This window comes from Callospermophilus lateralis, chromosome 5 (assembly GCF_048772815.1).
Source record: "Callospermophilus lateralis isolate mCalLat2 chromosome 5, mCalLat2.hap1, whole genome shotgun sequence".
In the NCBI taxonomy this organism is placed as follows: domain Eukaryota; kingdom Metazoa; phylum Chordata; class Mammalia; order Rodentia; family Sciuridae; genus Callospermophilus; species Callospermophilus lateralis.
Window position 1 is genome coordinate 9,312,637 of NC_135309.1, and position 13,757 is coordinate 9,326,393.

A 13,757-nucleotide genomic window follows, 5' to 3' on the forward strand; every position below is an offset into this window, starting at 1 on the left:
TGAGTTGGGGAGCTGGGAAAGCAGGATCCTGGCTTCCTCGGGGCTGAGCCTGGTGCATAGTCCTAGGAATGCTCCTGCTAGGAGTCAGCAGGCAGGAAGGCTCCAGCTACCTCACTGGGTTTGACACAAATGGTACTCGAGTTTATATCTTAAGACATAAGATATACATCTCTCTATGACTTGCTGAGATGGTTACCTGAGAGAACTGGGACTGGAACACTAAGTTTAGGTCTCAAAATCAATTCAACAAAAGCTACACTGTTGGAGAAAAATTAATCCCTTCTTTACAAACACTAATAAAGATGATTCCTTTTTCTTTTCCTTTTCTGTTTCATTTCAGGTTAAGTTCTTATTTTGTTTACATTTCAAAGAAATTAAAGGAGTGTGTTTTTATGGAGAAATGGAACCAAACTTCAAAGGATTTTATGTTGTTGGGGCTATTACCCCCAAACCAAACTGGCCTTCTTCTTTTGTTCCTTATTATATTTGCATTTGTTCTTGCCTTGATGGGGAACTCCGGAATAACTGCCCTCATCTTCTTGGACCCCAGGCTCCACACCCCCATGTACTTTCTCCTCAGCCAGCTCTCCCTCATGGACCTGATGTACATCTCCTCCATTGTCCCTAAGATGGCATACAACTTCCTCTCTGGCCAGAGGAGCATCTCTTTCCTGGGCTGTGGTGTGCAAATGTTCTTCTTTATAACCATTGCCTGTTCTGAAGGCTTACTCCTGGCCTCTATGGCCTATGACCGCTTTGTGGCCATCTGCCACCCCCTCCACTATCCTGTCCGCATGAGTAAAAGAAAGTGTTTGAAGATGATCACAGGAACCTGGATACTGGGGTCCATTCACTCTCTGGCATATACCACCTATACCCTTCATCTTCCTTATTGCAGGTCTAGGGACATCAATCATTTCTTCTGTGAGGTCCCATCCATGATGCCTCTGGTCTGCATGGACACCTGGATCTTTGAGTACATTCGGTTTTTAAGTACAGGCCTATTTCTCCTCCTTCCTTTCCTTGGCATCACGGTCTCCTATGGACGGGTCCTTTTTGCTGTCTTCCACATGCGCTCAAAAGAGGGAAGAAGAAAGGCCTTCACCACCTGCTCCACACATTTAACCGTGGTGACATTTTACTATGCTCCTTTTGTCTACACTTATCTCTGGCCCAAGAATGTCCGCTCACCAACAGAAGATAAGAACCTGGCTGTCTTCTACACCATCCTCACCCCCATGCTCAATCCCATTGTCTACAGCCTGAGGAACAAGGAGGTGCTGGGGGCCATGAGGAGAGTGTGGGGGATGCTCTCCTCCAGGAAAAAATGAGAATGGCTGTTCCTGCTTCTCTGCATTGCTTTTATATTTTTTGAAGACTGTAACTCTCTAGAGCAATGCTGACCTTTAGATGTATAATATGATCCACACATATAACTAGATTTCTACTGAGATATTCATCAGTTAAAATTCATTAGATGTTATATTGATTACTATATATAACTATAATAATTATTTATATTTTGTTAAAATGTTACAATTAATATGAATATTATCAATCAATTAATTTCATATTATACTATATTATATATAGTATGTTGTTTCATAGAGTAATATTTATACAATATTGGTACTCTTATTGATATTTATCATTTGTACATATCTTACATGAATTATTACTGTGCTTGTATATATCATTTTATTCTAATTTTTCTCAGCGTTGTGTCAAGTATATAAACCATAGCAACTTGAACTTTTCAAATATCAAGTGTCCCAATGTCACATGTGGCCAGTGTCAACTAAAGTTAGTACCTTTTGGTAATTTGCAGTTCTCTCCTTTAGGACCTAATGTGCCTTGTTTTCTCTGTTCTCTGTTCCCTCTTCTTGGGATAAACAATTGTACTCCAAACTCTTAAAAATAGCCATCTGTTTTCCTTGTAAAAGTTAGTTTTAATACTTGCAGAAATAAATAAGTTGAAGTGGTTCCTAGAATTCACCATTATTACAGCTCTAATTATTCTCCTTGCAATATAATATGGAAAAATGTTCATTCTTTCATGGGGATAAAATAATACCGTTCTCTTTTATGAATTCTTTGACAAATTATTTGCATGTAACAGGGTAGAGGAGTTTGTGGCTTTGGAGTCATGAATCAAGACCTCCAGAGATCAAGCAAGAAGCAGTTACCATGTCTATAAACTCCAGCAGTAGCTAAGCAGATTACACACAGCCGCCAATGCAATTTCTGGCCAATTGTCCTTGCAGCATCCAATCAAGAAGCATGCCATAGAACAAGCGCTGGGATCATAATACGTGGCCTCACACCCAGGGCTGTGAGTAACTGAATCACAGAGATTTGAAGATGTACTCAAGAGCACACCAGGTCCTAGGGTAGGAGTTGGGGACCAAGGGGGAGGGTCCTGCAGAGCCCAGGTCATGCAGCATTCACTGAAGCACAGATGTTCTCCCTACAAACTCCTCTGTTGAACCAAAGTGATTCTTGAATAAAGACCATTATAAAGTGAGTCTGATGTTATAAAATATTGTCTGATTATCTGCCAGGTGCACACAGGGTGGGGATTTTCCAATAGAGCCTCCTAAAGTTGATTTTGCAGAAAGTTTTCTAAGAAATCTCATTGGACTTTAAAGCCTCTATATGAAATGAACTAATAAAGATAGATTTAACACATACACAAAAAATGCCTTCCTCTAAGGCCTTCACCACTCTTTATCGTGCTTTGCAGAATTTGGAATGACTTCTTCTCTTCTCTACCTAAGATATCATGAGGGTCCTGACCTTTCAGAATAAACCAGGTGCCAGGTCACTTTTATCAGGAAGCTTTAGGTGATAGATTACATAGAACCAGAATAAGTCCTTCAGAAAGCTGATCACAGCTCTGTGCCCATCTGTAGGAGGAATGACTGTGTATGAGCCTCAGCTAGAGATGACACAAAAAAGTGTTCATTAGAATAAATGTTTTGTGTCTACTATGACATCTATAATACAAATTGCCACCTATGTAGGAATGGTGAGGTCAGCATTTAACATCATCACTAGCAATGGGAAACTGTGAACTAGATCAGACATTCAACAGCAGGAATCTACCACATCATCCAATGTATTTATAAGGCCAACAACATGTATGGGGTAGGAATTACCTAGACTATATAATTTTTTCAGATACTGGAATTATAGTTTGTTAATTGTAAAGAAGATAGGGTAGGAAGGCAAAAGAAAGTTTGGAATTTGTGAAAAGTGTACAGAGGAGGGGTAGAGATAGGAAGCAGATAATGGCTGTTAAAAAGGGAGAAAAAATAACTTAAAGAAATAAAATATTAAAAGAGAGGCAGAGAAAAAACAAAAAAAATAGTTATTACTCGGGGAATAGAGTGAAGACAGTGCAGTAAGAGGAACAAAAGCCAAGTTTGGAACAAAGAAATAAGTTTACATTATTACAACTCAATCCCACCAATAATTGTACCACACCTATATCAAACCATGGTTACCTAGTAAATGGGTAAAGAAGAAAGCAATCAAAGAGAAAGAAAATCACTATATATATATATATATATATATATATATATATATATATATATATATATTTCATTGTTTCATTATATATATATTATATAATACACATATCTATTCAAACATACACAAACATATATTTGAACACATATATATGTATATAGATATACTTGAACCTGTGAGAAGTAGAGCAAAAGCACACACACACACACACACACACACACACACACACAATGCAGAATTTAAAAAGTAAAGAAAGACTAAATTAAGTTGAAAAAAATTTTTTAAATGGTTTAATATATGAAATAAATTTTAAAAACTTAGTGGGAAATAAAGGGTTTGTTTCTGCCAAGGCAGATAAAGCACTGGCAAGGATGGATTTTTGTCCTTTCACTAACTGGGGGCTGGGGTGTTAAGTCCAAGTCTTGGGTCATAGTCAGCTGTTGTGGCTAGGATCCAAAGTTGTAGCTCTTAGCTTGCTGTTTCCCAGTATAGAATAAAATAGATTGGGGATTGCTAGAAAATTGTGTACTCCAGTAGAGGAGGTGAGGTAGAGTTCTAATTCAGATGTTCTGGTTGTTGGAATTTAGTCTTGGCTGGCCTTTGAATCTCTGTAGGTGGGTGCTTTAGGTTTGATCCCATCCCTTGTTCCTGGGAATTATCCATTTTTGCTGGATTTCTGTTCTCAGGGACTTTCATAATTTCCACTCTTAGAGTGCAGATTCTAATCCTCCACAGACTTTACTTTCACCATTCTGGATGTGAACTACTCAGAACCAGCCCCTGGGCTGCAAGCTTCAGTGTGACCATTATTGGTGTCTTCCGAATGGCCCTTATGAGATGCCAGCAACAAAGGGAACCCTCTATTCTTGGTATCTGGAGGCTGGATGACCTGCTATGGCCAGAAAAATGGTCCTTCAGAATAAAAGATGAAAAAAAAAAAGCTTCCTACATACAGCTGAAATTAAATTAATACATAATTGCTTATCCTGTACTACAAAACATGATCTTTCAGCTTACAAACATTCCAGGCCATCCCACAAAAATAAACTGAAAATTTTTTCCCAAAATAAATGTAATTAAAATTATCCTCTAACATTTGCTAAGAATGACTGACACCTCTTGGTCCTTACATGTTGACTTTCCTTTATACATCTAGTAGTTACGCAAAATGTAATAAGGAAAAGGAAAGCCTCATCTGCAGACATGGTCTTATCCATGAGTAGGAGTGTCTACCTGAGATGTAAGCCGATTATTAACAAAGACTTGACTTATGCCCAATATTATGATCTATTTTAGAATTGGTTCCACGTGCCTCCAAGAAAAAATGAATTCAGTTTCCAGTGAATGAAATGTTCTACAGATGTCTGCTAGGTTCATGTGACTAAAAGCATTTTTAGTTCTGAAGAGTCATTACCTAGTTTATATCTAGATAACTTATCTATTGGAGAAAGCATGTTAAGTCACCCAGTAGTGTATTATGTGGTCTATTTAATTTGTCATATTGAAAAGATGTGTTTTATCTACATATGAACATCAACATTTGGATCATAAATACTTACAATCATAATCTTTCTCTTTGGATGATTTCTTTAATAAGCAGAAAGTGTATCTCCTGATCATTTTTGGCTTAAAATCTACTTTGATATGAGTAGCAATGCCTGCTTGCTTTTGGTTCTGTTTTCTTCACATATCTCTTCCACCCTTTCACCTTCACTCTGTGGGTATCTTTGTCTTTAAGGTGAATCTCTTGAGGGTGGTTTGTTGTTGTTTTGTTTTGTTTCTTGTAAAACCACTCTGCCAATCCAAGTCTTCCACTAGAATGCTTAGACCATTTATATTCAATATTATTATAGAGAGATGATTTGTATTTTCTACCAATTTGATTTATTTCTAATGGTTAATTCAGATTTGATTCTTACAATTGACTTTCTTCTAGTAGAATTGGATCCTAGGATGGTTGTGATTTCTATTTTTCATTTCATTTTCATTTCTGGGATGAAATATTTCAACATATAATTTAGGAATACAAGCTTAGTCTCTGTGAATTGTTTTTATTTCTTCTTGTCTTGGAAAACTTTTATTTCATCTTCAAGCTTGATAGGTAGTTTTTCTCAGCATGATATTCTTCTTGGACACCTGTTTTTACTGTCTGGGCAAGAAAATCAGTTGAAATCCTGATTGTCTTGCCTGTAAATGTGATCTGTATTCTTCTCTTGTGGCTTTTAAAACTATATCCTTATTATATTTTTTAGGCATTTTTATTTTAAAGTTGATTTTTTAAATCTTTCTGATTCAGGATTCTAAATATACCTTGCATTTGAATTTCAATTTCATTCCTAAAGTTTGGAATTTTTTGCTATTATTTGATTGAAAAGCTTGTGCATTCCTTTAGTTGTCTTTGTTTCTTAAGGATTCTAAATAGTTTTTATTTGTGTGCATTTGTTTTAGATATGCATGACAAGAGAGTTCATTTTGACATAATTATAAAAGCATAAATATAATTTATTCTAATTCAGTCACCAGTACTTCCCCTACTTGCCCCCCTTATAATCCTCCATTTCCTTCCCTCTACTCCACTGATCTTTCTTTCTTCATTAAGTAGTTTTAAAGTTGCTGTCTTGTGAATGTATGTGGTGATGAGATTCACTATGGTATGTTTACACAAGCATACCTTAATGTAATAAAATTAAAAATCAATGATACATTAAATTCAGAAACTATAATAAGACCTGGAGATTATATAATGTGCCTTTGAATGATAAATGGATAGCAGAATTAATCAGGTGAGAAATTAGAAAATACAGAGCAATACATGAGATTAGTGAAACAATTTATCAAAATCTCTACAAAAGTATAAATGCAGGTCTAAGCGGAAAATTCATGTCATTCAGTTTGAAAGACATCAAATAAATAATCTAACTTTACATCTCTGGTACTTAAAAAAAGACCAAACCAACACCAAATTCAGTAGAAAACAGGTAATAATTGAAGGAAGAGACAAAAACTATGAAATTAAGATTTAAAAAACAGTTGATGAAAGAAAGAGTTGGTTTTTTGATTAATGAACTTTTAGCCAAACTAACTAAAAACAAGAAGGAATGGCTCAATTACAAAATCTAACATAAAAAGAAATATCACTACAGACACTACTGAAATCCAGAGGATCATCAGAAACTATTTTGAAAACTTATACTCTAAGAAGTTGGAAAATATTGAAGACATGAAAACATTCCTAGACACATACAACCTTCTTAAATTGAGCCGGAAAGATACAGAAAACCTAAGTAGACTAATATCAAGCAATGAGATTGAAGCAGAGAACAACAGCCTTTTAAAAGACAAAACTGCTGGACTGGATGGGTTCCCACAGTAGTTCTACCCGACCTTAATCTTAAAATAATCAAATCCTCCTCAAACTATTCCATAAATAGAAAGAGAGGAAAAACTACCAGTTCATTCTATGGAGCCGGTATCACCCTGGCACCAAAACCAGACAAAGACACATCAAGAAAAGAAAACTTCAGAAGAATGTACTTAGTAAACATACATGCAAAATCCCCCAATAAAATAAAATATGACTAAATCACATGTAAAATCACATTAAGGCCAGCATGAACAAGTGTTACCCCAGTTATGCAGATTTGGTTCTACACACAAATCAATATGTATAATCCACCACATAAGTGGAATTAAGGACAATTATTACATAATCACCTCAATAAATGCAGAAAAAGCATTCAACAAATCCAGTATTCATTAATGTTGAATATGTGGGAAAAGTTACCATAACAGTGAAAGGAATACAAGATACTTACTTACCTCCACAATTTAAAGGAAATGAATGAAAAACCCAATGCCAACATTGTACTGAATGGAAAAAAAAATTAAGGATTTTCTCTAAAATCGGGAACATGGTAAGAATGGACACTCTTACATCTACTATTCCACATGTGTCTTGAATCTATTTCAGGAGACATGACACAAGACAAGGAAACTGAGACTATACAAATAGGGAAGAAATAATTCATATTATCTATTTGCTGATGACATGATCTAGAAGACCCTTCAAACTCCACCAGAAGACTTCTAACACTGATAAATACATTCAGCAAAGTTGCCAGACACAAGAACAAAATGCATAAAAAATTCCTTTCCTATAGTGTGATAACAAATCTGGTGAGAAAGAAATCAGGAACACTTTCCTATACACAATAACTTCAAAAACAAATATTTTAGAATGAATTCAATGAAGAAGCTGAAGGATCTCTGCAATAAAAACTACAAACATTAAAGAAAGAAATTCCAGAAGACATTAACAATGGAAAGTCTGCCCTTCTTGGATAGGTAGAATTAATATGGTCAAAATGGCCATACTTCCAAATGCAATATACAGATTCCATGGAACCCTCAACAAAATAACAATGACATTTTTCAAAGAAGAAGAGAAAATAGCCTTAAAACTCTTTTAGAAGAATTAAAATCCCAGAGTACACAAAGCCATCCTTCACAAAAGTAGTGGTGCAGGAAGTGTCACAATATCAAATTTTCAATTATACTACAGAACTAAATAAAATTCACATAATATTGGTCTCAAAACAGACATGAAGAACAGTTGAATAAAATAGTAGACACAGAGACAACTGACATAAACAAAGTCATCAGATACTTGACAAAGTTCCCAAAAGCATTGGAGAAAGACAGACTGTTTAACAAAACGGGGCTGGGAAACCTGGATGTCCATTTGCAGAAGAATGAAACTAGATCCCTACTCTATACAAAAACCAACTCAAAGTGCAATAAATATCAAAGAAATACACCAGAAACTTTGCAAAGGTAGAGTAAAACATAGGGTGAACACTCCAAAGCATCAGCACAGGTATTAACTTTCTTAACAAGAATATTAAAGCTTAAGTAATAAAAGCAACAGTCAATCAGTGGGACAGCATCAAGATAAAAAGTTCTACACATTTTAAAAAGAAAAAAAAGTATGAAGGGACAGCCTGCAAAAAGAGATAAAATATTCACCAGCCATTCTTCTAAAATCCAAAATATTTACCAAAAAGCAAATAACCAAATGGATTAATGGGTAAAGAACCAAACAGATATTTCTCAAAAGTAGATATAGAATGGCCAAAAAGAAAGTTCCACATCCATAAAAATCTAGGAAATTGAAATTAAAACAGCAATGAAAATTCATGTCACTCCAGTCAGAAAGGGCATTATCAAGAATATAAGTAATAATAAATGCTGGTGAAGATATGGGGAAAATACACTCATGCATTGTTAATGGGACTGCAAATTAATGAAACCACTTTAAAAGCTGTGTGGAAGTTCATCATAAGTCTATAGGCACATCAGTGATTATAGTAGGAAAATTCACAATGTCCATATTGTGAGAACGACTCAGGTGCCTCTCAAGAGATGAGTAAATAAAGGAAATGTGCTATACATTCACTATGGAGTTTTATTCAGCTATAAAGAAAAATGAAGTTATGGCATTTGACAGAAAATTGATGAAACAAGAAAACATCATACTCTGTGAAAAAGACAGACTCAGAAAGTCAAAGGGTGAATAGTTTCTTCATATATGATGAGAGCCAGGTCACAGTTAAGTCCCACAGGTGACATGAAATGTACCCTTCTCTGTGGTTTGCCAGGACAGAAAAAGATCATCTGTCACTGCTACCCGTGCAACAGGGAGCAAACATCTGCATGCATACTTCTATGGAGTTCCCAGAACGTCCCTCCAATTGGTCTTGTTTAAAGAGTTGACAACTGTCAGGGTTGGTGGCACATGCCTTCATTCCAGCAGCTTAGGAGGCTGAGGGAGCAGGATCACAAGTTTAAAGCCAGCCTCAGCAATTTATCAAGGCCCAGAGCAACCTAGTGAGAGCCTGTCTCAAAATAAAACAGAAAAAAGGCTGAGGATGTGGCACATTGTTTAAGCATCACTAGGTTCAGTCTTTCATACCAAAAATTAAAAACAAAAACATTGACAAGAGAGAAATGTGTTAAGGGATTTTTCCAGTTTGATCTCCTAGTCAGTGTTTGGAGCTGCCTGGTAGAAACCACTGTGCTTCCAAATCCTCATTTTATTACAAAACTTCAAAGTCAACCTTTATTTTAGGAGAATTGCTCTCTTCATTCGCATTTTCACAAATCAATTTATATCTTCCCTCATATAGAAAAAGATATTTTGTCATATCATAATTTAATTCAGCCACCACAGCCAATAACTTGCTTAAGAATCTGACTAGACTATAGAAGGTAATTGCTCTCACTACTATTCCTGATATCACCCAGCTCAACACTGCTTCTTGCTGATCCTCAGGTTTTAACTTATAAAACAGGAGGTTTTCGTAGACATGACCTAACGCCCCTACAGCTCCTCATCCTGTTCGGAAATGACTGAGCTTATCCCTCTTGAGACTAATTCTGGGCAGCAGGAGAGATCAGCAGCTGAGTGAGTTGGCTGATTTATCCCACACTTGAACCAAGTTCACCATGAAGAGAGCAAGGTCAGGTGAAATGACCAAGTTTTCTCTCCCATGGGCTTGGACCCTGGGGATCCATTAGAGGAAGAAGGACATGTAAGGCTTGAAGGAGGAAGGCTCTTTGCATCAGAGGCAGCAGTTCATCCTTCTGTCCCACTCTCCAGAAGTAAGTGTGGCATGTTTGAGTCTGTTTTACTGAAACAAGGGAAGAGCAGAGGGAGATGACTGAGCAAAGCAATAAGGAAGCAGCTCTCAAGGTGAGGAGCTCTGAGAGTTCAGCATAAGATAATACTAGAGGTGGGAGCCGTGGGCACTGAGTCCGTTCTGAGAACTCCTTCCTGGTGCCTTTGGATCCTCACATCAGAAGAGCTGGGTGAGATCCAGGCCAGCTGCTCAGTGTCAGGACCTAGTTGTTTAGCCTGGCAGAGTGTGAGCACAGCTTGGGGTTTAAACATTTCAAAGTATTCAGTGGACTATTAGGTGGGAATATTGTAAAAAATCCAACTTCTTCTCTCAAATCCCAGTCCCAGATTTCAGATGGTGTAAGTCAAAATCCTATCATTGTACTAAGTTGATTTGGGTTAGCTTTAACTAAGATATTTTGGAGACAAGGTTTTCTTATCATAAGGAAACATTTATTTTGCACAAAGAATAATCCATGCCATAACAAATTGTAAACACGGGAGTCAATTTAAGTGTAAAATCAGTTGATGTGAACCTGTTAAAATTTCAGAATATGCTCTCTCTAGTAGTGTGATCTTCATTTTACTGGGTCTTCTCCATTTAAGGTCTGAATTTCTGAGTCTTCTCTATTTAAAGTATGAAAGGAAGAAAAGGGAGGGAGACCTGCTCTGTGCTAAACACAGTGCTCAGTTAATTGCATCATCCCAGATCTCAGGTGTGGTTGTTGGGGGTGAGTTAGCTGAGGCTCAGCCAAACAGTTGGCTTATTGGTCATGGGCTGATTGTAACTCTTTTTCAAGGACCTTAAGTCTCATTGTATTAATTACTATTGCTTTCTTGTAACTTTTGCAAAATGAATACAGCCACCTACATTTGCTGCAGTGATATTGTTGGTTTCTGTCAAGTGAAGGTTATTTTTTTCAACTGTAAGTATTTGAGCAGTTGGCTCTGTAAATGACAAAGGGAGACAATCATCCTTACACTCCTTGTGCTTCCCAAGTTTAGTGTAACTGAGAGTGTTTTTTCAAGAAATTCTGGCACAGGAAATAAGGTCAAATACCCAATAAAGGAAGTTGCTGATCATCCATGCCAATAGACCCCCATATGTAACTCCAATGTCCCAGTTCCTAAAATTTAATTAGAGATGGAGTACTGGAGTGAATAATCTTATTCATTGTCTGACAGCATGAAAGTTTTCAACTTAAAAAAAAAGATAATTAATGTAACAACCCAAATCAAACTTTTATGATACTCTAGACTCTTTGTACTACAAATTTAAATGTAAAAATAGGTCTCCAAATGAATAATGGGACCATTGAAGATAAACTTAGAGCATAAGGTGTGTTCAGGGCCTGGTACTAACAACAAAATTAAACCTGGAGGATAAAAAGTAGTGGAAAAGTACCACAAACCGTTCTCATGTTCTGCTTTTTAATGCACATACACTACAAACTTATGTAAAAAAAATTTCTTCTCACATTTCATTAGTTGAATTATCATACTAATTCACAGAAAAACCCTCTGAGTGTGTGTTTCCATTATCAAAACCTGTGTTATAAATCCATCACCAGAGAAGTTATGTTTGCTGCTGTGAAAACTAGAATGAAAGTCTTGTACATTATTTTAATGTCATTTTATCATGTGATATTTGCTTGCACAAAGAAAAACCATGTGTTTTTAGAATTTCAGAAATTGGAAACCTCAATAGGGAGGAGATAATACTCAAAGAATATAATAATATCATGGTGGATTTTATAGGATACACAATACCTTCACAGTGTTAGAACAATGCTTTGGATGGTGACCAACTTCTAGGACCAGCAGAGCAGCTTCTGTTTAGGAGGTGAGCAGTACATCTCTAGGAGAAGACCCTGGCTTACTCAACTGTAGCAATGCCAGTGGGGTGGGAAGAGCAGGACTAAAGGTGTGGAGGATGCGAGGTCACTGAGGATGCAGGCTAAAGCACACAGGGCACTTCTGTGCCCCACAGGCCATGTCTGTGGTGAACCTGAGTGCTGAGTTGGGGAGCTGGAAAGCAGGGTCCTGGCTTCCTCTGGGGCTGAGCCTGGTGCATTGTCCTAGGAATGCTCCTGTCAAGAGTCAGCAGGCAGGAAGGCTCCAGCTTCCTCAATGGGTTTCCTGTGCCTGGTATAGACTTTTATTGCAAGACCATGTATGTGTCCAGGATGTGCTGAGATGGTTACAGAGAGAACCGGGGCAGAAACATTCTATTCAGGTCTTAAAATCAATTCAAGAAAAAGGTACAGATTGAAAAAATAAACAACAATTAATTTTAAACAAACACTAATAAAGGCAATTCATTTTTATTCTCTTTTACTGTTTCAATTCATGTTTAATGTTCAATTTTTATTTTTTTCTTAATTTCAAGGAATTTGAGGAACTAGGTTTTCATGGAGAAATGGAACCAAACTTCAAATGATTTCATTTTGTTGGGCCTGTTACCCCTAAACCAAACTGGCCTACTTCTCTTGCTCCTGATCATCTTTGTGTTTGTTCTCACCTGTTTGGGGAACTCAGGGATGACTGCCCTCATCTTCTTGGCCCCCCGGCTCCACACCCCTATGTACTTTCTCCTCAGCCAGCTCTCCCTCATGGACCTGATGTACATCTCTACCACAGTCCCCAAAATGGTGTATAACTTCCTCTCTGGCCAGAAAAGTATCTCCTTCCTGGGCTGTGGTGTACAAAGCTGCTTCTTTGTGACGATGGCAAGTTCTGAAGGCTTACTCCTGGCCTCCATGGCCTATGACTGCTTTGTGGCCATCTGTCACCTCCTCCATTATCACATATATATGAGCAAAAGAATGTGTGTGAAGATGATCCTGGGGTCCTGGACACTAGGTTCTCTCAATGGCCTAGTCCACACTGTGTATGCTCTTCATCTTCCATACTGCAGGTCCAGGACCATCAGTCACTTCTACTATGACATCCCAGCCACGTTGCTTCTTGTCTGTACGGACACCTGGGTCTATGAGTACATGATTTTTTTTAGTGCAGTCCTGGTCCTCCTCCTTCCTTTCCTTGGAATCACTTTGTCCTATGGATGGGTCATTTTTTCTGTCTTTCATATGCGCTCAAAAGAGGGAAGAAGAAAGGCCTTCACCACGTGCTCCACACATTTAACTGTTGTGATATTTTACTATGCTCCTTTTGCCTTCACTTATCTCCGTCCCAAGAGTGTCCGCTCACCAGAAGAAGATAAGAACATGGCCGTCTTCTACACCATCCTTACCTCCATGCTCAATCCCATCATCTACAGCCTGAGGAACAAGGAGGTACTGGGGGCCACGGGAAGAGTGTGTGGGATGTTCTCCCCCAGGAAGAAGTGAGCACGGCCGTACCTGCTCCTCTGTATGGCTGCTCTCCATGCAGACTGGAACTCTCTAGAGCACTGCTGACATGTAGATGTATGTTATTCCACATATGTAATTAGATTTCTAGTAACATGTTTAAATGTGTTATTAAATTATATATTATTATATATACATTAATAATTAAAATATTTAATTGAAAACTCAGTGATAAAATT

General features: G+C 37.3%; 2 protein-coding genes across 2 annotated transcripts; both read left to right on the forward strand.

Annotated features, from left to right (window-relative positions):
* Nucleotides 1-506: 506 nt before the first annotated feature.
* Nucleotides 507-1,331, forward strand: LOC143400246 (olfactory receptor 2L13-like). Its single transcript, XM_076857545.1, has one exon. It carries the CDS (start codon nt 507-509, stop codon nt 1,329-1,331), a length of 825 nt encoding a protein of 274 aa, XP_076713660.1.
* An 11,416-nt stretch (nt 1,332-12,747) lies between these two features.
* On the forward strand, nt 12,748-13,557 carry LOC143387122 (olfactory receptor 2L13-like). Its single transcript, XM_076841757.2, has one exon. The coding sequence runs from the start codon at nt 12,748-12,750 to the stop codon at nt 13,555-13,557; it is 810 nt and encodes a 269-aa protein (XP_076697872.2).
* The last annotated feature ends 200 nt before the right edge of the window (nt 13,558-13,757 follow it).

What these genes read in the sequence shown, in the direction of transcription:
- LOC143400246 (XM_076857545.1), top strand. Translation starts at nt 507, where the DNA reads ATGGGGAACTCCGGAATAACTGCCCTCATCTTCTTGGACCCCAGGCTC.
- LOC143387122 (XM_076841757.2), top strand. Translation starts at nt 12,748, where the DNA reads ATGACTGCCCTCATCTTCTTGGCCCCCCGGCTCCACACCCCTATGTAC.